Source organism: Ornithorhynchus anatinus, chromosome X1, assembly GCF_004115215.2.
Source record: "Ornithorhynchus anatinus isolate Pmale09 chromosome X1, mOrnAna1.pri.v4, whole genome shotgun sequence".
Lineage (NCBI taxonomy): Eukaryota > Metazoa > Chordata > Mammalia > Monotremata > Ornithorhynchidae > Ornithorhynchus > Ornithorhynchus anatinus.
Window position 1 is genome coordinate 43,028,776 of NC_041749.1, and position 27,535 is coordinate 43,056,310.

At 44.4% G+C, this 27,535-nt stretch overlaps 1 protein-coding gene and 1 long non-coding RNA gene across 3 annotated transcripts in view; one reads left to right on the forward strand and one right to left on the reverse strand.

Moving 5' to 3' along the window:
* Nucleotides 1–27,535, reverse strand: part of FSTL4 (follistatin like 4) — a 661,388-nt gene that overhangs the window by 577,310 nt on the left and 56,543 nt on the right. For both annotated transcript variants that reach the window (XM_029050943.1, XM_029050942.1), the window contains exon 3: nt 17,745–17,778. In XM_029050943.1, coding sequence (XP_028906776.1) covers nt 17,745–17,778 — 34 coding nt within the window. The remainder of the gene's footprint in view (nt 1–17,744; nt 17,779–27,535) is intronic.
* LOC114806473 lies at nt 7,370–9,765 on the forward strand. The gene is made up of 2 exons (XR_003754518.1): nt 7,370–7,409; nt 9,602–9,765. It is a non-coding gene; the product is annotated as an uncharacterized LOC114806473 (long non-coding RNA).

Below are 27,535 nucleotides of genomic sequence, written 5' to 3' on the forward strand. Positions count from 1 at the left end.
AATCCTTCCATCCAACCCCAACCTCCACACCTGCCTTCTCTCCCTGGAATACACACATGTTCACTCCCTACAAATCTGCCCTGTTCCCACCCTGCAAAGACCTCAATTTTTAATCCTATCTATTCTTCACCAAATGCCCCATTTTATTCTCCAAACTACCTTTGCTTGATCACCAAACTGATTATTTCAACACCACCCTCTCTATTGAACTCAACGCACTCTCTCCCCATCCCTTCACTGATCTCATACGACTAACCCACAGCCCTGGATCAACTCCACAGTCTACTTCCTTTTCTCCTGTGCATGAGCTGCAGAGTGCTGCTGGTGGAAATCCAGATATTAGGCCGAACTCATCAAGTTCATGCTTGCCTGCTTTAACTCTGTCACCTCCTCTGCCTGGCAACATTATGTCTCCGTTTTTATTGACTCCCATGCCCACTGCCCTCACCTGTCGTTTCAGATGTTAAGCTCCATCCTCAAACCCCCTGTCCCTGCCTCCTCATCCCTTACCCCTGATAAGCTGGTCAAGTACTTTGAGAAAACTGAAACCAACAGGCATAATCTCCCTAAAATCTCCACTGTTCCTCTCCAGTCCTTCCCTACTCCTGCCCCTCAACTCTCCCAATCTTTCCCAGCAGTATCTCAAAAGGACATCTCCTGCCTTCTCTCAAAATCCACCCTCTCCACCTAAGCATCTGACCCCATCCCTTCACATCTGACCCCATCCCTTCACACCTTATCAAAGCATGTGCCCCCACCTTTTTCCCTCCCTGAATGCCAGTGTCAACTGTTCACTCTCCAGTGTTTATCCCCCACTACTTTAGCCCGTTGTTGGGTAGGAATTGTCTATCTGTTGCCGAATTGCACTTTCCAAGCGCTTAGTACAGTGCTCTGCACACAGTAAGTGCTCAATAAATACGGTAGGATGAATGAAAGAAATGTTCATGTCTCCCCTATCCTAAAGAAACCCCTCCCTTGACCCCATAGCTCCCTCCTACCATTTGTCTCCAAACTCGTACAGCTCATTCATTCATTCAATAGCATTTATTGAGCGCTTACTATGTGCAGAGCACTGTACTGAGCACTTGGAATGAACAAGTCGGCAACAGAGACAGTCCCTGCCATTTGACGGGCTTACGGTCTAATCGGGGGAGACAGACAGACAAGAACAATGACAATAGAGTCAAGGGGAAGAACATCTCGTAAAAACAATGGCAACTAAATAGAATCAAGGCGATGTACATTTCATTAACAAATAAATAGGATAATGAAAATATATACAGTTGAGCAGACGAGTACAGTGCTGAGGGGATGGGAAGGGAGAGGGGGAGGAGCAGAGGGAAATGGGGGGAAAAGAGGGTTAAGATGAGGAGAGATGAAGGGGGGGGTGGTAGAGGGAATAGAGGGAGAGGAGGAGCTCAGTCTGGGAAGGCCTCTTGGAGGAGGTGAGTTTTAAGTAGGGTTTTGAAGAGGGGAAGAGAATCAGTTTGGCAGAGGTGAGGAGGGAGGGCGTTCCAGGACCGCGGGAGGACGTGACCCAGGGGTCGACGGCGGGATAGGTGAGACCGAGGGATGGTGAGGAGGTGGGCGGCAGAGGAGCTAGTTGTCTATACCTGCCGTCTCCAGTTCCTCTCCTCCAATTCTCTCCTTGACCCCCTCCACACTTCAGAAACTTCCCTCTCAAAGATCACCAGTGATCTCCATCTTGCCATATCAAATGGCCTCTTCTCCAACCTAATCCTCCTCGACCTCTATGCTTTCTCTGACACTGTCACCCACCCCCTTCTCCGGGAAACATTACTGAACTTCAACTTCAATGACACTGCCCTCTCCTGTTTCTCCTCCTGTCTCTCTGGCCGTTAATTTTCTGTTGCAGGCTCCTATTCTGCCTCTCGCCTCCACACTGTGGGGGTCCCTCGAGCCTCAGTTCTGGATCTCTTTCTATTCTCCAAATGCACCCATACCCTTGGAGAACTCATTCGCTCCCGTGGCCTCAACTACCACCTCTATGTGGATGATTCCCAAATCCGCATCTCTAGCCTGATCTCTCTCCACCTCCTCTGTCTTACATTTCCTCCTGCCTTCGGGACATCTCTACTTGAATGTCCTGCCAACATCTCAAACTTAATATGGGAAAAACAGAACTCTATCTCTACCCCCAACCTTGTCCTCCTCCATGCATGACTTTTCTGACACTGTAAACAGCACCACCATCCCCCCTGACTCACAAGTCCATAACCTTGGCGTTATGTTCGACTCATCTCCTTCAACCCAGATATTTCACCTGTCACCAAATCCTGTAAATTCTGTCTTCACAACAAATGCACGCTTTCCTCTCCATCCAAACTCCATCCTAATCCTCCTCGACTTCTTGGCTGCCTTTAACACCATCAACCTCACCCTTCACCTGAAAACATCACCCAACCTCAGCTTCACTGAAACTGTCCTTTTCTGGTTCTCCTATTTCTCTGGCCACCCATTCTCAGTCTCTTTCTTGGGCTCCTTCTCTGCCACCCACCCAACTGTGGGGGTCCCTCAAGGTACAGATCTGGGTCCCCTTCTATTCTCCATCTACACCCACTCCCTTGTAGAGCTCATTCACTCAAATCTACATCTCCAGCACTGATCTCTCTCCCTCTCTGTAGTCTCGCATTTCCCCCTGCCTTCAAGACATCTCTAATTGGATGTCCTCCTGTCACCTCAAGCTAAACACGTCCCAAATGGTAATTATCTTCCCACCCAAACTCTGTCCTCTCCCTGACAATCCCATCACTGTAGCTAGCACCACATGATCGTTCCTGTCTCACAAGCCTCGAAGATGATGATGGTATTTGTTAAGCGCTTACTATGGGCCAAGCACTGTTCTAAGTGATGGGGGAGATACAAGACCGTGGGGCTCTCAGTCTTAATCCCCATTTTACAGGTGAGGTAACTGAAGTCACCCAGCGGACAAGTGACGGAGCCGGGATTAGAACCCATGAACTCTGACTCCCAAGCCAGTGCTCTTTTCACTGAGCCACGCTTTTCCCTTGGACTTATGCTTGAATCCTCTCTCTCATTCAACACACATATTCAATCCATCAAGTCACGTCAGTTTGACCTTCACAACATCACTAAAAACTGCTCTTTCCTTTCCACCTAAACCGCTGCCACGTTAATCCATTCACTGACTCTAACCAGCCTTGATTACTGTATCAGCCTCCTTGCTCATATCCCAGCCTATCTGTCCCTACTCCAGTCCATACTTTCCTCGGCTGTCCGGATCGTTTTTCCACAGAAATATTCATTCTGTGTTTCCCCACTCCTCAAGAACCTCCAGTGGCTGCCCACGCACCTCCGCATCAAACAGAAACTCCCGACCGTAGGCCTGAAAGTACTAAATCAACCTGCGCTCTGCTCCTCACCTCGCTGCTCTCCTATTACAACCCAGCCCGCACACTCCGCTCCTCTAATGCCACCCTACTGTACCTCAATCTCGTCTACCTCACCACCGACCTCTTGCCCACATCCTGCCTCTGGCCTGGAACTACCCTTCTTCATATCTGACAGCTAATTACTCTTTCCTCATCTTCAAAGCCTTACTGAAGGCACATCTCCACCAAGGGGCCTTCCCTAGGCCCTCATACTTGTCTACTGTGAGACCTTGGGCAAGTCACTTCACTTCTCTTAGTCTCAGTTACCTCAACTGTAAAATGGGGTTTGAGACTGAGCCCCAAGTAGGACAGAGATCGTGACTAACCGGATTTGTTTGCATCCACCCCTCAGTGCTTGGTAGAGTACCTGGCCCATAGTAAGCCCTTAAAAGATACCATAATTATATTATTATAATTTTTCTCCCACTCCCTTCTTCATTACCCTTTACTTGGATTTGCTCCCTTTTTTTTTTTAAGCCCTACCTCAACCCCACAGCACTTAGGTACATATCCATAATTTATTTTTGCATATTAATATCTGTCTACCCCTAAAGACTATAAGATCGCTGTGGGCAGAGGATGTGACTACCAACCTTGTTACAGTGTACCCTCCCAAGTGCTTAGTATGGTGCTCTGCACACTAAGTGCCCAATATATACAATTGAGTGAATGAGATCTGACGTGGTCTCTGCCCCAATCTGGGGTTCATAATCTAGCTCATCCATTTTACAGATGAGGAAACTGAGGCCCAGACAGGTTAAGTGATTTGCCTAAAGTCATACAGTAAGCCAGTAACAGCAGAGCTATTATTCTTGGGTGGGACTCCTGACTACCTTACTCTTTTTTTTTAAGCCTTACTATGTGTCAAACACTAAGTGCTGGAGGAGGTTACAAGTTACTTAGGTGGGCCACAGACCCTGTCGCACATGGGGCTCACAGTCTAAGTATGAGGCTATTAGGCAGAAAGCACAGCACGAAGTAGTGACGTGTTCCCTGCCGCAGGGAGTTTACACTCTTACGGAGACAGACATAAAAATATTTACGACTAGAGATATCTAAATAGACTGTAGAATTTCTCATATGTATGCCTAATGATGTAGGAAGGTATGAATAAATACCATATTTACTCGCAAAAATACCTCCATAACTTAATTCCTGCCCAGATTTTTGAGGGGGAAATCAACCATTAGTTTTGTAAGCAGCAAAAGCAGCACACACCTGGTTAGGAAGAGAAAGGCCATAATGCACAAAAGCAGCAGATAAGGTTGGCGAATGGGGAGGGAGATTCTTCGCTGAGACATGTGAACTACAGGGCAGGAAGAGGAAAAGGGAGGACAGGAAGATTCACTGCGTGTCTACTGTGTGCAGCACTTGGGAGACTAATAATAATATAATACTACATGAGATAGTCTCAAGTGCCCTCTTTGTCTCAATACAATAATGATGATAATAATAAAAACAGTGAGTGCTTAACAAACACTATGTGCCAAACTGCACTAAACATTGGAATAGAAACAAGATAGGCAAGTTTGAGATATTCCCTGTTCTACATGGGGTTCACAGACTAAGGGGGAGAGAGAACAGGTACTGAATCCCCATTTTATAGATGAGTAAACTGAGGGACAGAGAAGTTAAGTGATTTGCCCAAAGTCAACCAGCAGGAAAATGGTAAAACTGGGATTAGAACTCGGGTCTTCTGACTGCCAGGCCCATGCTCTTTTATAATCAAATCAATCAAAGATATTTGCACGCTTAGCAGATCACTGTACTAAGTGCTTGGGGGAGTACAATAGAGTTGGTAAACATATTCTATGCCCAAAAAGATCTTATAGCCTAGAATCTTTCCACTAACCTCTTCTGCTTTGAGGCTGAAAAAATTATGCAGCAAAGTGGGACAATTATGCAAGTGAATACGATATGGATTGAGAGTCCATCAGGCGATCCTTGTTGGAGGTGGGATTTTATGAAGGCTTGCAGCCTGTAGGATTTGGGAAGGGAGGAATTTCCAAACTGGGAGAACAATATGAGCACTGGGAGCCAGGAACAGTTAAGCCAGTTTGCTTGGAAGGGATACAGAGAGCAAGCTGGGGAGTAGTGTGTGTAGAGAGCAGTTTTATAAGATGGCAAGTGTTTGTGGAGAATCTTGAAGCTGATCATGTTCAGGTCTTGCCTCATTCAGAGGCAAATGGGAAGTCATTATAGGGTTTTGAGGAATGGAGAGATGTGCCCCGAAGAACACTGCCAGAAGACGATCCATGCGGCGGTGCGTAAAGAAGAATAGATCAATGGAGAGACCAGAGACAGAAAACCCAGTGAAGAAGCAGATAAAACAACCTAGCCATGATATGACTAAAGCCTGTACCAAGATCGTGTCTCTTTGGATGAAGAAGAAAGGGCACATAGAAATGACCTTGGGTAATCTAAACCCTATTCCACCACTTGTCTGCTGTGTGACCTTAGGTAAGTCATTTTACTGTGCCTCAGTTTCCTCATCTGTAAAATGAGGATTAAATCCTACTCTCTCCTACTTAGATTATAAGCTCCATGTGGGACAGAGATTGTGTCCAAACTTATAATCTCGTATCTCTCCAACATTTAGAAGGGTGCTTGGAGCATATTAAGTATTTAAATACCATAATTCTTATTATAATTATGATGGGAAGGGAAAACCAACAGGATTTAGCAACCGGCAATGTCAGAGTTGAAAGCTAGCCAGGATTTGAGGAATGGGGCCAAAACTGTAGTCTCCTGGGACAAGGAGGGGAATGATGGTGTTACCGATGGAGCTGGGAAATTCAGGAGGTGTGGGATTAGGGTGGGGAGGGGAGGGAAGAGGAAAAAAATCCATTTTAGAGATAGTGTTTGAGGTGTAGACTGGATACCCAAGTGAAGATGCCCTGAAGGCAAGTGGAGACAGTGATCAATGGTTGGTATTTACTGGGCGCTTACTGTGCTGAGAGCACTACTAACCTGAATTGGTAGACAATATCCCTGCCCACGAGGCGTTTATAATCTAGTGATTATAGGTTGAGTGAGAATTTGGAGCTAGAGAAATACATTTGGAGTCGACAGCATAGAGGTGGTGGCTGAAACCAGCTGGGCAGATGAGCCCCCGGGAGAGTGTTGAGTGAAAAAAGCAAAAATAGCTAATGGGTTTATAATAATAATCATGATATTGGTGGTATTCATTCGGAGCTTATTATCTGCCAGGCACTGTACTAAGTACCGAGATGGACACAAGCAAGCAAGACTGGCGTTCCCAGTCTTAATTCCAATTTTTCAGATGAGGTAACTGAGGCACAGAGAAGTTAAGTGACTTGCCCAGGGACACACTTATGTGATTTGGGTCCTGGGAATTAATCAGGCAAGGATCACTGGAGGAGCTGGGAATTTAGGAAGGTTTTGAACAAGTGAATCAAAGGCTCAGGGAGGTTCAAGGAGCAATGTGATCTACTGGAAAGAGCATTGGCCTGGGGGTCAGAGGACCTGGGTTCTAATCCCAGCTCTGCCACCTGCCTGCTGTGTGACCTTGGGCAAGCCACTAAAATTCTCTGTGCCTCAGTTACCTCATCTGTAATACAGGAATCATGATTGAACATCTCACGTGGGACAGGGACAGGGATGCAAATGCAATTTGTTTGCAACTACCATGGCTCTGAGTACAGTGCCTGGAACCTAGCAAGGCCTTAACAAATACTACAACTAATATTCTTATTCAAGGGCACCCTCAGATGTAATAACAATGATAATGATGACAATAATTGCAGTATTTGTTAAGAACTTACTAGGTGCCAGGCATTGTACTGAGTGCTGGGATGAATACAAGCGAATCGGGCTGGAGCAGATAGGGGTAGAATTTTACTAAATTGTCCACAAGGTCACCATAACATGGGTGACATCACAATCATGGGGGTCCCACTATCTTCAGTGGTATTTATTGAGTGCTTACTTTGAGCAGAGCACTGTACTAGGCACTTGGGAGGACAATCCGAGTTGGTAAGTAAATTCTCTCCCCACAACAAGCTATTCAGTCTAGAGGGGGATATCCCATGTCCTTGAGGTCAGTCATGAGCTGCTTGGGTCAGAGAGAACCCAACCCTCAGCCTCTGCTCAAAGGGCATGACGACGGAGAAACAGCAAAAGCCACTATATCATTTTCCTAGAACATCTTCGGAAGTGACAACAACAATTCGACCTACCCTTCTCCACAAGAAAAAATTGATAATATGTATTCAGGAGGGTTTTATGAAGGATTAATGACTTGGAGAGTAATAGAGATTATATGACCTTTACTTAAATCTTTATTTGCATAAAGATCCTGATTTAAATGTATTTGGGAAATTAGTCCGTTTCTCCGCCTAGAGGGAGATTGTTAAGCTTTCCTTAAGTGATTGACAGAATATTTGCTCCACATCTATTCACATATTTCGATTTTCATATATTTTCATCTGCTGGATTCCAACGCTTTTTTTTTAAATCAACTTCAGTTTCATCTGAATCTTGCTGTATTTTTTTTTAAGATCTTAATCCTTCAATCCTTCACATGAGAATTGTAATTCTTCCCCTTCAGCGTTTAACAAAGAGCCCTCCTTCCTGAATCTTCCTAAGTATCTTCTCCTTATTTTCCTTTTGTGACATTTTTTCCAGGTTTCCTTACTTGGTTCTCGTCTGTCCCCCATCTTACAACTTGCCCTTGACCGTTTCCCTACCTGGAACCCTCTACTCTTTCAAAACCATCAGACCACAGCTTTTCCCATCTTCAAAGCCTTCCTGAAGTCCCACCTCCTCCAGGAGGCCTTCCCTGATTAGTTTTATAGCCCACTAGCTCAGTTTTTTGCACTGACAAGTACCCGAAGAATTTACATAACAGTGTTGGTATACTACTAGTTAAGCACTTTCCTCTTTTCCTGATAATTCGTGATGGTCTCACCAGTGAGACAGCAAATTCACTGGGGGTAGGATTAAAAATAATAATGATTGTGGTTTGTCAAGCACATACTTTATGCCAAGCACTGTCCTAAGCACCGGGCTAATCAATCATGTTTATCGAGTGCTGACTGTGTGCACAGCACTGTCTAGAGGGTTAGAAACAAGGTAATCATTCATTCAATAGTATTTATTGAGCCCTTACTATGTGCACAGCACTGTACTAAGCGCTTAGAATGTACAATTCGGCAACAGATAGAGACAATTCCTGCCCATTGATGGGCTTACAGTCTAATCACGGGCTTACAGCCTAATCAGGCTGGACACGGTCCCTGCCCCATATTGAGCATGAAAAACCTTATTGAGCATATGAATCCCTTGTATCTCTATTGAACTCTCCCAAACACATAATACATTAATTGATTTAATCCTCCCTTCCATTTTGTTTTGCTATCAGCCTCAAAGTTATGAGAAGCAGCTTGACCTAGAGGATAGAGCATGGGTCTGGAAGTCAGTAGAAACTGGGTTCTAATCCTGGCTCCACCACTTGTCTGCTGTGTGACCTTGGGGAAGTTACTTAACTTCTTTGTACCTCAATTACCTCATCTGGAGAATGCAATTTAAGATGGTAATCCCCACGTGGGACATGGACTTTGCCCAACCTGATTACCTTGTATCTACCCCAGAACTTAGAACTGTGTCTGGCACATAGTAAGCAGTTGAATAGCATTAAAAAACAAAATCCACATGGACCTGCACTGTATGAATGCTGTCTTTCTCACAGTTCTCTTACCTAACTGGGAATATTTGCAGTATTTCCAGGTTCTTCAAATGAAATTTCACTATTATCACCCTGTTGCTGTTCTGGTGGAAAGATTACTACTATTATCATTGGGAATATGAGATGATGGATTCTAGTTGTGGTTCTGCCATTTGGAGATATGGCATTAGCTGGTCAGGTTTCTGACCAAAGAACTCTCCAAAGAGTGTTCCGAGAGGTGGGCTTACCCAAAGAGAAACCTGAAAAAAGGCTGGCTAACAAGGACAATAATGTCTGCACCTTCCTAAACTACGTCACATCACCAGAACTATGCTGTGGTCACTTGGACCATCAACAGATGTATACCTAAAACTTGGAGTACATTTTGCTATGTGCCACCCCCCACCTCCCAAACTCATTTATCGGATGGGGTATACCAGGGGAAACCATCACCGGGGGCAAGAGAATGGTGCCACGCTAAGCTATCAATTTCTTTGTGCAGATTCTCGGCGCTGAACTACATCACCAAGGCTTGAACCCCATTTTCAAAGAGAGACTCCATCCGTCATCAATGCCTGCAGGGCTTCCCTCTCATTCACGACTCTTGTTGTGGGTGCTTCAATTGCAATTTCATTATCACTCTAATAAAGGAGCCACAGAAAAGTATCATCATGAGGGGACAACTGACCAAAAAAGGATTGAAAGAGACAACAAGCCTCTGGCAAGGTTAGGAGAGACGAGTCCAAAAACGAGTCCAAAAACCTGTAACAAAACATCACCTCTGAGAAATGCTATGGTGGGAAGCTGGAGCCCAAATTCTTCAAAATTTTGCTATGCGAGCGGTAGCGAGGATCTGCCTGAAAGAGCACAATTGTGGTCTCTCAATGATCACTCAACAGCATTTGAGTGCCAAGTCTGTACTAAGCAGTTAGGAGAGCACAAAGGAGTTAAGGATGAGCCCTGCCTTCAGAGAGTTACAGTCTAGCAAGGGTCACACACTAAAATATGTTACAGAAAGGAGGGAGGGATAGAGTATGTAATACATGGACATATGTGCTCCAGGGAAGTGGTTACGTAAGTGCTTAGAGGGCAAGGAAAAGCTGAAGTGGCAGTTGGTAGGTATAAGATGGAGAAATTAGAAATTACTTGGGAAAGACCTCCTGGAGGAGAGATGACCTCAGAAGGTTTTTGAAGATGGGAGAGCTGTGATGTAACAGAAATGGCTGGGTGACCTTGGGCAAATCACTTAACTTCTCTGGGGCTCAGTTCCTTCATCTGCAGAATAGGGAATCAATATTCATTAATTCGTTCAATCATATTTATTGAGCGCTTACTTTGTGCAGAGCCCTGTACTAAGTGCTTGGGAGCATACAACACAACAATAAACAGAGACATTTCCTGCCCCCAACCTGCTCTCCCTTCTACTTAGACCATTATTAGGTTGGGGAAGGAGTTCTAGGCAGCAGAAAGGTGAGAGCAAAATGTTGGCAGTAAGAGAGACGAGAAAGACTCAAGGAAGAAGTTATCTTGGGAGGAATAAAGATATGAACATGGATGTAGTGGGAGAAGGGAGTAGGATAAATAGGAGGTAGAACTGATTGAGTGCTTTGACGTCAAAATGAGCAGGAATTTCTTCTTGAAATAGAGACGAATGGCAGCAATTGGGGGATTTTGAGGATTGGGAAGAAGTGAGAAAATGACTTTTGTGAGGTGATCTGGAAAACAGACTCAAGTACTGGCTGGAGATGGGAGAGACTGTAGGTTGGGAGACAGTGTGGAAGCTGAGGCAACTGTTCCAAGCTGGGATATGAAAAGTGCCTGGGCTAACATGGTGACTATTTGTGTGACTGGATTCTGGAAATGGAGAGGAAGAGCTAAGACGATTGGGTGACAGACTGAATATGTGAGTCCAAAGACAGGGTGTGCCGAGGATAATGCCTAGGTTGAGGGCTCAACAGAGAGAGAGGGTGATGGTGGAGTCAACTGTGATGCGAAAGTGAGGTGGGGGGTTTTGGGGTGGAAGATGAAGTATCTGCCCTATCTCTGCCTATAAGTACATATGTGTATGTATACACACACACACACGAATACAAGTCCTCAGTAGACACACTGTTTTTCCATACCCTACACCGCAGAGCTCCTTTTGCTGTGCAAGTGATATCATACATAGTCTCGAGGGTGGATTGATGAGAATGCAGAGAGCGACAAGCTCCAGAATTCCTGAACCATTCCATGCTTTAGAGGATGGGAGAGCTGAGCTCTTGGTTTTAACTGTTGGTTGAATCTACCTTGCCTCTTTAGGGGAGATCACTGCCTGTTCAGCTTCAACTCTACAGAGGTGCCATAAACAGTGCTCAGTGGGGTGGTGTCCTTCACAGTGACTAAACAGAAGGAAAAACCCAACCTGCACACCTGGCTCTTTTAATGGCAACTTTCTTTCTGTGTCTCAATGCCAAACCCTTGCCCACAATAACCTTCTGGCCTGGAACTTGCTTCTCCTTCGTATCCAAAAGATCACTTTCCCCATCTTCAAAGTTCTCCTAAAATTACATCTCCTCCAGGAGGCCTCCCCTGATGAACCCCTAGTTCCCCATCCTACTTATCCTCCCTTCTATGTGGCCTGTGAACTTGGCTGGGTACCTCTAAGTATTTTGATACTCACCCTACTTCTAGCCTCACCTCACTTAACCCTCCACCATTTCCCCTATCTGTAACATATTTCAATGTCGGTCTTCCCCTCTAGAATGTAAGCTCGTTGTGGGCAGGGTATGTGTCTGTTGTTACATTGTACTCCCTCAAGTCCTCGGTACAGTGCTTTGCACACAGTAAGCACTCAAATATGACTGAATGAATGAATCGTGTCCATCTACTCTATTGTATTCCTTGCCCAGCTATATAATTTCATTTGGTCCAAACCCTCCAATTCAGAACAGAGCCCTTCCTTCACTCGGTGCCTTTGACGCTAGTGATAAAGTGTGAAGGTCTCATGAAAAAGAGTAGGACAAGCCACTTTTCATAGTCAAGCAGGGCCCCTGGGGGAAATCCATAAGTCAGGCACATGGTGGTGATATTGCAATGGGGGAAAATGTGCCCAAAAGACTCCCCCAGATGGTCACCTTCCTTGAAAAGGACCTTCTGTTCCCTGCGGCACCAGCACAATTTACAACCTTCTTCCTTTAAAAAAACAAAAAAGAACTCCACACATCTGCACCAATTAAAGAGTGGCCAGAAAAGAATTAGGGAATTTATTAATCTGTTTAATGGAGGATAGTTATCCACTTCACATTATACCAAAACAGATTAGTTAGGCAACTGTGATATTAAGAAAACATCTGCTAAACAAAATCAAAATTAATGGTAAATAGGATGAATTTTTTTTTGATGCTTGAGCCTCATCCAGATGCAGAGAACAATTTAAAAAAAAAGCTATTAGAGGCAGCTGCCAATTAGCCCCTAATTTGGAGGGCCTTCAGAAAAGACAGATTCTCAGCTAGCAGTGAACTGGCAGGTCAGGTTTATCTAGGAGGTACACCCCAAGAAAACTTGGTAATAATCCTGGCAGCTTCCATCCACGACTGTCTTTTCTTTTTCTATCACCTTGGTGACAGCGTCCCTGTTGCTGCTTCATTCTCTGCATTTCCCTTAGGCTGCACCAGTGTGGTGTGCTAGGGATAGGATATTAAAATAGCAAGTCGATGCCAGATAATGAAACATGATGTGGGTACTCCTCCCTACACAAACACGCACCCTCTCCCCCAGCCCCTGCAATCGCCAAGCAATAACAGCCAGCCAAGGGGAGTTCATGGATAACCCCGGTCTCTTGAGAGGCAACTGACAAGAACTAAATTAAACCAGTCACCTGCTAAATTCCATCACAATGTTCTCGCCTGGCTGTAACTCAGCATGATGTGATCCGTGAGGGGAGACCTGTGCCTCTAGGACCACCTGGGCAGACGGACTGTGGCACTGGCGATCCAAACTGCATTCTCAGTTATGATGTTCCAGGGGTGCCGAGTGTCAGAATGGTGTGTTTGTTTGCTACTTCTCCAAAAGGGCTAGAAAGTGGATTTGGGGAGGCCTATGAGGGAGGTCTGAGAGAAGCCCAGGGATTAGGAAAAGGGAAAAAGACACAGCAGATGGTTCATTCTGCCTCAGGAGCGTGGGCAGAATCCCTTTTTAGGGTTTGGGTGAGAGGGTCACACATTTCAAGGAGGAAAACTCAAATCCTTCCAGCAGGGGACGGATCTTTCCTGTAGTAACTATCACTATCGGAAAGCATTTTCTTCTTCTTTCATGTTCTCCTTCTGGATCACAGCCACATCTAGTCTAAGTTATGATTTCAATCTCTTTGCTTCACCTTATCTCTTCCCTAGACTGCTTCCAAAAATAGAAATGAAAACCCTACCTTGGGTAGAGGGTGTTAGACGGTGAATTGTTCTACTGTATCAATCTGGCAGCCTCCAACGGACATTTATCAAGAAAAAACTAACACCTTGAAGATGATTAGGACCAAAAAGGCAACTTGCCACAGTAAAGTTTAAGGAGGGGGGGAAAAAAGGGTAAACAATTCCAATAAGTTGTGGTGGGGGAGGAGTTCTAGGAGTTCAGAACATGAGATGGCTGCTTCTCTAACCACTTCAAGTCATCTTTGGAATTCTTATGTACGGGAATTAGAAAAAGGCAAACTTGAGAATGTTACCATTTGCTCATGATTTCTGGAGAAGATTCGATACACTGGCAGGGGGAGGCGGATGTTGGGAAGAAGAGAAGAAAGAAAACACCAACCTTGGTATCTGACCTGAGATGTTCACTTGCTATATTGAATTACTTTCATCTTTAGACTCTGACCTCCTTGTGGGCAGGGATCATACCTATTAACTGCATTGTATTGTATCCTCCCAAGCACTTAGAACATTACTCTGTACACCAAAAGTTTGTTCGACTGATTTCCACACTCCCTCCCCCGCCTTACAGCACTGTTTTTGGAAAGATTAGTGGCAGCCCAATCTGAAGACCCTTATTCAGAGAACAAAACTCAGCAAGACACATTTCTACTCCATCTTCCTTTCTCTGGTCATTTGATGAAAAACTGAATTTCCTGTGCCCATCTGCCTTTAACAGAAACAACTAAAAGATGAATCAAGTTGTTTCTGCTGGACAGGGTGGGTACCCCAAGTAGTGTGGGCTCATCAATAGTATGCAGTTTACTCTCTGCAGAGCACTGTACTAAGCACTTAAAAGAGTGCAATAGAGTTAGGAGACATGATTTCTACTCTCAAGTACCTCTCCACCTAGTGGGGAAATGGACACTAAAATAAATAGCAGGTAGGAGAAACAACTGGGTTTAAGGACCGAACATAAGTGCTGTGGGGAGAATGGTAATGGATAAAGCAGCGTGGCTTAGTGGAAGGAGCACAAACCCAGGTTCTAATAACACAGATGCCACAATTATCATGAGTGACAGTAGTGGAAAGAGCAAAGACCTGGGAGGCAGAGGCCCTGGGTCCTAATCCTAGCTCCACCACCTGTCTGCTATGTGACCTTGGGCAAGTAGCTTCAAAGGGACTCAGTTCCCTCATCTGCAAAATGGGGGTTCACTACCCATTCTCCCTCCTACTTCGACTGTGAGCTCCATGTGGGACCTAACTGTCTTGGGTCTACCACAGCACTTAGTGCACACTGTCAGTGCTAACAAATACCATAATTATTATTATTCTTGGAACCTAACGGCTTAAGAGTCAGTCAAAGTAAAATCATGATGGCTCATGGTAAGACGAAAGGCTCTGCTGGAGCTATGCCATATAAGCGTCTCTTGGCCTGGCACCCTTCCGGCCATCTTACGGCATCAACCTGCGCCTCATCACCATGTGAGTAGATGAAGGACACTTCTTCCAAGCAATCACAAGGAGGTAGTGATCCATAGCCTTCAGGAACCTCACGTTATGGGAAAATTGCATTAATTTGATTAATTAATGAGTGGGAATCAATGGCCTAGGGGTAGATATTTCAAAGATACCACAATGACCAAATGTTTCATTATAAATTCTTCTATTATTTGTGTGTTGACCACAGCATGCTTTACCCGCTTGACACATTTGTATTTTACTGAAGGCTGTAATCTCCTTGGGAACTGGTTTGGGTCTATCAGTTCTGATGTATTGTACTTTTCCAAGCTCTTAGTAAAGTGCTCTGCATATGATTAATGCTCAATGAATACCACTGAAAAGTAACATATTTTCCAGTTCTGTGAGGCCGAGACGGAGGTTGGGCAATGTAGCAGCATAAGCCCTTGACACACAAGAAGAGTTTCCTCCTCTAAGTCTAGTTGCACTAACTTGTGAACCATGTTCTATTCAGAACAGACCTGTGTGGTGGGAAAAAAAATTCCTAGTTCTTCCAGGAAGTTATATCCAAATGGGATAAGGGAGGTACATTACAGCAGAATTGAGCACATTTCAAAAATTCTGGAAAAAAAAAAATCAACAATTCAACAAAAACCCCCATCAAAGAGATCCTCCAGTTAGCATGATTTTCTGAAGCAGAGTTTTAGACCACTTCCTCTCCTGGTTCTCATGTTTTATAAACACCTTTCCGACACTCCAAACTACTTCTCTTCTGGAGCTTAGATCTCTGTGGATCCCATTCAAACAGATCTGACGAATTTTTCCTCTGCATTCACTGAGCATATCAGTCAATCGTATTTACTGAGTGCTTACCATGTGTAAAGCATGTACTAAGCACTTGGGAGAATACAGTATAACAATAAATAGACATATTTCCTGCCCACAAATAGTTTACAGTCTAGAGGTATTTACTGGGTGCTTACTCAATTGCAAGGCCTGTGATAAGTGCTGGGGTGGATGCAGGAGGATATTCTGGACCTCCGGTTCCCCAGTTGTAAAACGGGGATGAAGTCTGTTCTCCCTCCTTCTTAGTCTGTGAGCCTTGTGAGGGACAGATTGTGTCTGACCTGATTATCTTGTATCTGGTGCCAACGTTTAGTATAATGCTTGGCATGGAATAAGTGCCCAACAAACATGTCAATCATCATCATTATAAGATCGGATGCAGTCCCACATTGCTCAGAGCATCGATGCTTATTCCGGTCTCTCCATCTCTGACCCGCATTCAGTGCCCAAATCCTTGGAAGTGGGACTTCCCAGGTCTGACTGAGAACAGCAGAGGGTTAAGAGAATTGGGGATTCAGGAGAGGGAGGCTTGCCTGGAAGGAAAAGGCTTACACAGCCCATCCATCAGGCCTAACTTCCTCAGTGGAGCCATCCTTTGGAAATGCCACTGTATCTATGTCATGGGAAGCAGCATGATATAATGGAAAGACACTGGGCCTGGGAGTCAGAGGATCTGTGTCCTAACCCTGGCTCTGCCATTTTGCTGTGTGACCTTGGGCCAGTCATTTCACTTCCTCTGTGCTTCAGTTACCCCAACTGTAAAATGAGGATTAAAACTGTGAGCCCCATGTGCAACACGGCCTTTGTCCACCCTGGTTAGCGTGTAGCCACCCTAGCACTTAAAACTGGAATATGGTAAGAGCTTAGATTACACTGTAAAAAAAGTATCCGTACCTCAGTGACCTAATTAGAGAAATCTCCATGAGGTAGGGAGTTGGCGATTAATAGGTAAAGCTGTTGTTGGGTAGGGATTGTCTCTATCTGTTGCCGAATTGTACTTTCTAAGTGCTTAGTACAGTGCTCTGCTCTGCACACAGTAAGCGCTCAATAAACACGATTGAATGAATGAATGAATGAATGAATGAATGAATGACAGCACGAAGAAAGAGGCACACTAGATGAAGTCAGCCAAGACCTCAAGTCCAAATCCAATTTTCAATGGGGGTTTTTTTCGGTCCAGATTTTGCCCCTTTGCTTTTCCCATGACAACTGGGGAATGTGACTCACTCCACTGTCCCTTGGATGAACCATTTCGTAAAGGTTCACAATAGTGTTTCATCACAAAAAAAAAAATGACCTCGCTATTCATGCATTAAAGGCACGGTGTCGTTGGTAGGGATATTTCAGCCCAGTACCTTTGCAATTGAACATACACATCCGAACCTAATCACCTGTTTGGAAAAAGACTACTAGAAGGGACACTGGACCAGGGCAGGGGAAGAATAAGAAGATTTGGAGGTTTTCTGAATAGAAAATTAATTGATTCTTTCTCGTCTCAGTTTATGCTTTCTTTCCGAGGCTGTAACAAGTCTAAATGGAAACACTTTCCCCAGCAGTGCTTTCCGGCAATTGAACTCTCTCAAACTCCAGATTAGGGTGGATTTGTGCCAAGCACATTTTTACCCGTCTGAAGCCTGGTAATTATTATAGCATTTCCAACCTAGAAGCCCAACTGTCCACCTACAGATAAGCTTTAAAATCAAGACACACAAAAAAACAACTGAAAAATTCCATCCTCCAGACTCTCATGGTTACCGGTACAGAGAGCGCGTTTTTTCCGTGAGAACCCCGAGCTCAGTTCTCATAAAATCCTGGAGGTCAAAGCCATGTCCTCCCCATCCACAAAAGGCTGTTTCAAATTCAAACAGGCAGCTTGGAAAGTCTTAAGTTCATTTTGTCGCCACAAGCTTTTGCAACAGTGACAGACAGAGGCAAAAAACACCAATATTTTCCTACCTTTTCTTCTGGTGACTTCAAAGCTCCTTGATTCCTACAAGGAAAGAAAGATATAGTGTTTTTGAAGTGTATAAGAATAAATCACTCATACAGGAAGTATTTATAACTTCTACATGGTAACATACTCACATGTCAAATCTGCAAGCTGGTTTTGAAGGCAACGACGTTAGGTCTTTGCAAGAAAATCAATATGAAATTAAATCACTTTTAGGATATTATAGATATAGGTTTTTGCACACTCACATGTAACAAGGGTGATAAAATGCCACTTACAGGACACACGCAGCTTTCCAATGTCTGTGCCTCTCAGGGTACAAAGCTGGGTAATAAACGTCGGTGTTCTATTCATTCGTTCATTCATTCAGTCATATTTACTGAGCACTTATTGTGTAAAGCACTATACTGAGAGCTTGGGAGAGTACAATATAGCAATAGATGCATTCCCTGTCCACAGCAAACTTACAGTCTAGAAGGGGAGACAGACATTCATATAAATATATTCGATCCAAAGTTGAAAAACTGGAACATGCTGACATGGCTTTCTATTAGGAAAAAAGATTCTTCCCCTCTTGACTACAATCTCCTTGTGATAAGGGAACGTGTCTACCAACTCTGTTCTATTGTACTCTCCCAAGAACGTAGTACAGTGTTCCTCACACGGTAGGTGCTCAGTGAATACGTTGATTTTGCCAAGGTGGTAGACTGCCCTATGCCACTGCTGCAGCCCAGGGGGTGATGGAGGTAGCCTTTCCTCCCTGGGCCCAAGCTATGAGCAGAGAAACCCCGTCCCCACCTCCAAGCCCACCCCAGCGGATCCTGATTCTTCCCACCCCCGACACACATTTGATCAGTGGCTTTTGGCCATAGTATATTTTGGTTTGCAACTCTTCAGTTTGTGAGACTTGGCTACCCCTGGCATATAGGTACTGAGCACCTCCTGTGCACAGAGCACTGTTAACTATATGTTTCAGAGAGTACAGTGAAATTAGCAAAGGTGAGCTCAGTCCTCAAAGAGATTACAATCTAGTTGGGGAGAAAGACAGTAAAATCAACTGCAGGTAGGAGGAAGTGAGAAAAGGGAGTTTGCACCTGAATTAGTGCAAAATAATGGGGCACACTATGTACATACATGCTAGAGGTTGAGAGTACTTAGGTGACACATATGTAAAGGGTTAATTAGGAGAGATATAAACTGGGAAGATTAGAAGTTCATTTGGGAAAGCCTCCTGACGAAGGTATGATTTCACAGAGGCTTTGAAGGTGGAGAGAACTGCGGTTTGGTGGATATGAAGGAGGAACGACGACAGCAAGAAGTCAGCAGCGGGGGAGATGAGAACGAGGTACAGGGAGAATGTCAGTCTGAGAGAAATGAAGGACGTGAGCTGTGGGTGGAGTGGGAGAAGAGAGTGGATGAGAAGGGAGCAAACCGTTTGAGAGCCTTAAAGCTACTGGTCAAGAGTTTCTGCTTGACGCAGAGAGGAATGGGCAGCCAGTAGAGGTTTACGAGAAAATGGGGAGATGTGTGCAAAACAGTAGAAAAATGATCCAGACAGAGTAAAGACTGAACTGGAGAGAAAAGAGTAGAGGGAGGGAGGGAGGTCAGTGGAGAGGCTGATGCAGTAAAGCCTGGATATGAATCAACTGTACTTAATGAGCGCGGACTGTGTGCAGACCACTGCACTAAGCACATGGGAGAGTACAACGGGAACATGTTTCCTGCCCACAGCGAGTTTATAGTCTAGTGGGGGAGAGAGACAATATGATCTAAAGTAGATAATTTATAGATATGTACATAAGTGCATATGTATTTCCCTTGCATACGTACCTCCCCCGTTTAGACTGTGAGCCCGTCACTGGGCAGGGATTGTTTCTATCTGTTGCCGAATTATACATTCCAAGTGCTTAGTACAGTGCTCTGCACATAGTAAGCACTCAATAAACACTACTGAATGTTTATTTGGGGCTGAGGATGTGGCACATACCAAATGCCCAAAGGTCATTTTAATTTTAAGAGTTTGGCACTTTGGGTCATAACCAACAGCACTTTAAAATGCTTCTAATCAATCATCAATAGTATTAAATCAGCAATAACAATAATAATGTTGGTATTTGTTAAGCGTTTACTATGTGCAGAACACTGTTCTAAGCGCTGGGGTAGATATAGGGTAATCAGGTCCCACGTGGGGCTCACAGTCTTAATCCCCATTTTCCAGATGAGGTAACTGAGGCCCAGAGAAGTTAAGTGACTTGCCCAAAGTCACACAGCTGGCACGCGGCGGAGCCGGCATTCGAACCCTGGACTTCTGACTCCCAAGCCCGGGCTCTTCCCACTGAGCCACGCTGCTTCTCTTGTACTTACTCTATGCAAAGTACTGCAGTAAGCACTCAGAAGACAAGACTAGAGTTAGCAGTCACGATCCTTGCCAATGAGAAGCTTACAGTCTAGCGTAGGAGACCGGCACTAAAGGTGAGGGCATCCAAATGCTTGGGTGACCTGGAAAGTGCTTAAGTGAGTGTAGGGGAGAAAATAGGGTGGGGATATGAGAGGTGACAGAGAAGACTCCCTGGAGGAGAAGGATTTTAAAAGGGCCTTGAAAATGGGGAGAATAAGGGTCTGAAGATGTCAAGTGGGCGTTCCATATAAAAGGGAGGACTGTGAGCAAAAGATTGTAGGGGAGAGAGATGAGAATCCAGCACAGTAAGTAGGCTGACTTAAATGGAGTCAAGTAGTAGTGGGAGAGGAGGAAGGATAAGTAGTAGGGAAGTAACTGATCCAAGGGTTTAGTCAGGGATGGCCTCTTGGAAAAGTGCCTTCAATTTTACCAATGGAACCCAATTCTGGCTTTCTATTCTGTGACATTCTTTCCAGAGCCTTCGCTCCAAGACAGTTGCCCTTTTCAGACCCACTGAGCTGGCCTGCCTTCCACAACTGTTCTAAGTGCTTGGGAGAATGCAATGTAATAGAGCTGGTAGATATATTCCCTGTCCACATCAGGCTTCCAGTCTAGAAGTTGCTCTGGAGATGAGAAAAGGAGCTGGTCAAGTCCCACCGACTCTCACCGTCACAGAGTATTTTTCAGCTATCGGCTCACTTTTAGGGCAGCGAGGCTTTTCCAGTAGTTGACCGGGGCCCAATCTTCTGATGGGTCAACTAGCAGACATCAGCATGCAAAACCTTGGTAGCGGTGAGGAAGAGGAAATGATAATAAAAAACTAAAGCGCTCCTCTAGCTTACCTGCTACAGAAACTAAGTCAAAATTCCAGAAGGCAGAAGTACACCTCAGCAGAAGCAGAGGTGACTGAGCACCCTAGAAGCTAAAGCTATGAGAGAAGCCAAGTTGAGCACTGTTCTAGTCTCTTGGGTGACGTATTATGTCATAAGTGTGGGGTAACTTTTACCAACACACACATACTAAAATGTTGCTGCTGTCCCTAAAAGCTAACAACCAGATAATAATTGGGGTATTAAGTGCTTACTATGTGCCAGGCACCGTACTAAATGGTGGGGTGTATATAAGCCAATTGGGTTGAACACAGTCTCTATTCCACATGGGGTGCACAGTCTTGATACTTTCATTCATTCATATTTATTAAGTGCTTACTGGGTGCAGAGCACTGTACTAAGCGCTTGGAAAGTACAATTCAGCAACAGAGACAATTCCAGCCTAGGAGGGGAGTGCCCATTTTACAGATGAGTAACTGAGGCACAGAAAGGTGACTTGCCCAAGTTCACACATAGCAGACAAATGGCAGAGTTGGGATTAGAACCCAAGTCCCTCTGACTCCCAGGTCCATGCTAAATTAACTAAGCCGCATTGCTTCTCTAGTGGGTGAAGACAAACGCACCCAAATTTCTATGATCATTTCCGGGGGTGAGAGTCAATAAAAATAGCAGACGCAAATGACTAAAGAAGCCCGTAACAAAATAATGCCTGATACAACACTTTAGCTCACAAAGGGTATTAATTAAATATAAACGGAAGGCTATTCATCCAATTCATATTTATTGAGCACTTACAGGGTGCAGAGCACTGTACTAAGTGCTTGGGAGAGTACAGTATAATAAACAGACACATTCCCTGCCCACAAGCTTACGGTCCAGAGGGGGAGACAGGCATTAATATACACAAACTACAGATATGTACATATGAGCTGTGGGGATGGGAGGGGGGATGAATAAAGGCTGCATGAGGATCCCACCTGGGAAAACTTCCTGATTCTTAGGAATTCTAGCCGGGTGGCCGAGGGCAGCGGTGGAGTCTCCTCTGGTGGGAATCTTTAGTGGTGGGTAAGGAACCCATGTGTAGGGGGCTGCTTAAGAGCATTCCTGCTATGAGGCAAGAGATGACCGCTCAGACTTCTTCCCAGGTCACTGTTTCTAAGACACTGGGAGAGGACTAGGACTTGGGAGAGAATGTTTCTAGTATGATTGCAGCCAGTGCCCCAAGGCATCGTTGAAAGAGTGGGGAACAGATTCCAGTCCAAATGATGGTGAGGGTCACTTACCAACACATGCGCACACACACACACCCATATAAACATGACATAGCAATGATGTACTCATGCAGTGTGGCTCAGTAGAAAGAGCCCTAATTGGGAGTCGGCGGTCATGGGTTCGAATCCCAGCTCTGCCACTTGTCAACTGTGTGACTGTGGGCAAGTCACAACTTCTCTGTGCCTCAGTTACCTCCTCTGTAAAATGGGGATTAATTGTGAGCCTCGCGTGGGACAACCTGATTCCCCTGTATCTACCCCCGAGCTTAGAACAGTGCTCTGCACATAGTAAGCGCTTAACAAATACCAACATTATTTTTATTATGATGATGCACTCCAGATGGTGCTCACTCGAGCTCTACACATCAGATAAATCCCGTAAGCTAAAGCTTCAGGAGAACTTTAGTTGCTAAATTCAAGTAGAGAAGCACTGTTCACACAGAAAACTATTTTAACTGATGGAAAATGCCCTACCTCATCATCTTGATTACCCACGAATGGCTGCTGGGATGACCAGCAGGCTTGAATCTAAGGGCTGCAGCCTAGATGGTTTTATAATGGCAGTAAGTGATGTTTCCCCCCGTTCTTCCTGTGAACACAATTTCCCAGAACGCCATTTGGACTTCTCTCCAGAGATTTAGTTGCTGAAGGAGTTGAGACCCCCACAGAGGCCACTGGCTCAGGGAGCATGGATACCTGTCAGAAGATTCTTCATCTCTTGTGTAATGGGGTCGAGCTGCTTGGAAACTCAGGGACGTCTCAGCAGGGGAAACAAGGGAGAGTGGGAAAAAAAAAAAAAAGTCACCCTACCCGGGCACTCGAATTAACTAAATTGTCCCTTGGCTGAGTATTCACCACATTACCATGTTCAAAGGATAGAGGGTAAGACATCAGGAAGTTTGTGATATTCCCTAATTTAAAAATATTATAAGAGTGAAAAGGAGTGAATTTCAGCTATTTGACAAAAGATGCCATTGTCAGCTGGTTAGATGTGCATGTACTTGCAGAGCTGTACAAACAAGATAACACCATATGCTACCTCCGCGCTTCTGGAATATTAGTCAAATTAAGGTAGAGAAATGCTCTGGTGGAAAGAGCCCAACCCTGGGAGTCAGATAACCCAGGTTCTAATCCTGGCTCTGCCAATTGCTTGCTGTATGACTTTGGGTAAGTCACAATTTCTCTCTGCCTCAGTTTCCTCAACTGTGAAATGGGGATTCAGAACTTGTTCTTCTTAGACTGAGCCCCATGTAGGACAGGGACTCTACCTGATTAACTGTATCTACCTCAGAGCTCAAAACAGCTCTTGATTTGTAGTAAGCACTTATATACCATTCAAAAAAAAAATCATGGTTTCAAAGTGACAAAGAGAATAGGGTTTTTTTGCTTTCCCTCCGGCCCCCTACCCCCTTGTACAGACTCACCATTCGCAAACCTCTGTCCTGGAAGAGTGGTGAAATCTAGTAAGTAGTTAACACAGATTTAGAATGCATGGTTTGGAGATTAATATTATAGTCCTGGCTCTTCCACTTGCTTGTTGTATGACTTTTGGCAAGCCATTTAACTCCCCTGGGCCCCTGTTTCCTCATCTGTAAAATGGGGATTAGACACCTGTGCTCCTTTCCTCAGACTATGAGCCTCTCCTGGGACACAGACTCTCATGATTATCATGTACCTCTGATTATCACGTATCAATCCCAGGGCTTGGTATCTGATAGTTAATAAATGCCATCAACAGCAATTTAGTGGAGGATGGGAGATGTAGGAATCTGGTCTCCCTCTTCCACTCTCAAATTACTCATAAATATTAGGTTGAGGTGGCCAAGGTAGGCATCACTGTTGTTGTTTCTTTTTTTTTAAGCCCTTCCATACCCTTTCTCCACTCTTTTTTCCTCCCAATAGGCTCCTGTCTCAGCCAACCTACAACTGAAAATTCACCATTTCTTGCAGCTAAGCCACTTAATCAGCTCCCCCGACCCATACCTATCCTCGCTCCTCTCCCACGAGAAGCCAGACCATACACTTCAATCCTCTAATGCCAACTCACTCACTATGCCTAACATCTCTCTCATCATCCAACCTATGCACACACCTTCCAGTCTGCCTGAAACTTCCTTCCCCTTCATATCCTCATATCCTACAGGCCACCACTCTCCCCATCTTCAAAGCCCCACTGAAATCACAAAAAGCCTTTCATGATATATGTCTTATCTCCCCACCCTCCGGGTCACCTGTGCGCTTGAGTCCATAGCCCCTAAATTCCAAGGTAATTAATTCCCTCTCATTTCCCACCACCACACTTGTGTATCCTATCCTTACATTCAGTTGCTTCCCTTACCTAGAATTTATTTTAATGCTGGTATTCCCAGGTAGCCTGTAAGGTCCTTGAGATCGTGACTATTATATTCTCCCAAGCACTTAATACAGTGCACACAATAAATTCCACTGTCTTTCATGAATCAAACACCAGACAGTGTCTTGGAGCTAATGAAGAAACCCACCACTGTATTCTCCCTCTAGACTGGGCGGCTCTTTAACTGATCCAGACAAATTTGTCTTATATTCTGTTCACAAGAAGAACTTACATTTTGTTGAACTATATGGAGGATTCTAGGAAGGATGGTGAGCAGCCATTCAGTTAGGTTGAAGCCAAAGAGAAAAGCAATGGGATTAAACTGGATAAGGTTGGATTGGAATCTATTGTGAGGAAGAACCAACTCATTTTAAGGTACAAGGTATTAAAGATATGGAGGCAGTGTGGTCTAGGGAAAAGAACACAGCACTGGGAGTCAGGAGGCTCAGATTCTAATCCAAATGATGTCACTAGTATGCTTTTCTCAACTGCAAAATGAAAAATACCTGCTTCCCCCAATATTTTTAGACTATGAACACCATATGGGACAGGGTCTTTATCTGATCTGATTATCTTGCACCTACCCTAGCCTATAGCTCAGTTCTTGGCACATAGTAAGCACTTTTAATAAATACCATTCAAGATGGTTGTAAAATTTCCTTCCTCAGATTCCCTAAAGAATAGGTTAATTACCAATGACTATGGAGGGCACAGCACCGTTCTGAGCTCTTGGAAGAAAAACTAGACACACAATCCTTACTCTCAAGTTTACGATTCAAGGGGATGTCCACCAGCATGAGTTTAGTTTTTTGTATTTTTTGAAATGATACCACAGAGAAATTTTCCCTAGCGCTGTCAATCCCCATCGATACCTTTGCAACGATACATCCGTTGGCAATGAGCATTACTGTCCTGAAGTAATACTGAACACATAGTGGCCTACAAATTCCAGTTTTTATTAAAGTTCTTCGTTGCTTCTCACTTGCCTTTTTTAAACTCGGTTTGATAGATGTTTTTTAAACCTTGGATTTCATCTGATTTGCCTAAAGCATTTATGAACTATCGTGCAAGAAACAGAGGGCTGGATCTATGGAGCACAGTGGGCTCTTTAACACCAATACGCTCTCCACAGTACTTTTTAAACGTTACAGAACCAAGATGCATTGGCAGAAATGACACTAAAGATTCAGATGCATTGCCTAAGGAAGAAATAATATTCTGCGGCAGCTTTAAACCAGATTGTTATAAATGGGACGTATTTCATGGGCATCGTTTAATGACTGCAAATTTCCTTAACTAAAAATCTAATTTTATCATTGTATAAATCACATTTTCTGAATTGGGGAATTAATTTCAGATTTTTCATTCACTGTTCATAACCTTTCCTTGAAAGTGACAGCCAAATCATTTAAAATGTCATTTAACCAATACCATACAACAGCTTTATTCCTCAGTGTACCCTTCCGGAATCTATTATCTTCCATTTTAATGTTAGAGGAACTTAAGTAAAAAATTACCGTTCTATAAAGCTGTATTTTACTGAACAGTTGAACTGCATAATCTTTATTTCGGAATCAATGTACTATGAGTGCTGAGTAATACTTTTCCTAATCCAAAAATCTATTATAGATTTTTAGCTACAAAGAATTAGAAGGGGAGTTGATGTAGCTTTAAGAGGTGAGGAAGCCTAAGAGATTTACCCATGGGGGAAATGACAGAATACCTATAACAAAATGTGCAGAGACTGGAGCGTGGCTGTATACTGTGTTCATCCAATAGGTAAGGCTTTCCTAGCTAAAGGGAGTATTTCTCATGCAACCTCAGACAACAGTCTTCCTGCAGTGGTCGGGATGGGGCGGGGGGGGGGGGGGGGGGGGGTGAAGGAGGGCAGTTGTGTGTGTGTGTGTGTGTGTGTATATTGAATGCTCACATGTATGCTCAAGCACTAACGCTCACGGGCCTGCATGCACGGGAGGGGCTGGGGTCAGGGAGATAAGTGGCACTCAGAATCACTATTCACTGCCAGGAGATCTGGAAAAAGTACAGGGGAAAATTTGAAAAATACAGAAAAGGGAAAAGGAGGGGAGGGAGGAATTGGGGTTCACATTTAAAAGCAAAATCATTTTCAGTATGAGAGCATACGGAGAGCTCAGCCTGTTGCATAATTTAGGGAGGTGTACTACAAATTAAAACAGTTTGGCGGGGAACAGTCTTGAAAATGGCTAGTCCCACCAAATACCATTTCATCTATGTAGGGCTCAGTAGGGGTTGGGGTTAAGTTTTCTAGGAGGTTCAAGCAGTGGCCCATGAAGCCAAGTGTCCAAAGCCTTTATGTCCTAATCCAGCCTGGGGCAGTCACATGGACGGAAACTGAATTTTGAGACAAAGCATGACAATTAATACCTCAGTCTCTTTCATGGGCTCCTCCTCTTCTGCCCCTCAACCCCTAACTGTGGAGGTCTCTCAAGGTTCAGTTCTGGGTCCCCTTCTATTCTCCACCTATGCCTAATCCCTTGGAGAACTCATTTGCTCCCACGGCTTCAGCTACCATCTCTATGTGGATGATTCCCAATTCTACATCGCCAGCCCTTATCGCTCTCTTCCTCTGCTGTCTCATTTCCTTCTGCCTCCAGGACATCTCTACTTGGATGCCCCATCTACACCTCAAACTAAACATGTCCAAAACAGAACTAATTAGCTTCCCACCCAACCCTGTCCTTCCCGTGACTTTCCTGTCACTGTGGACAACACCACCACCCTTCCTCACAAGCCCATAACTTTGGCGTTATCCTCGGCTCATCTCTCTCATTCAACCCACATATTCAACCTGTCACTAAATCCTGTCACTTCTACCATCACAACCTGGCTAAAATCCACCTGTTCCTCTCCTTCCAAACTGTTAGCACATTAATCCAAGCACTTATTCTAACCCATCTTGTTTACC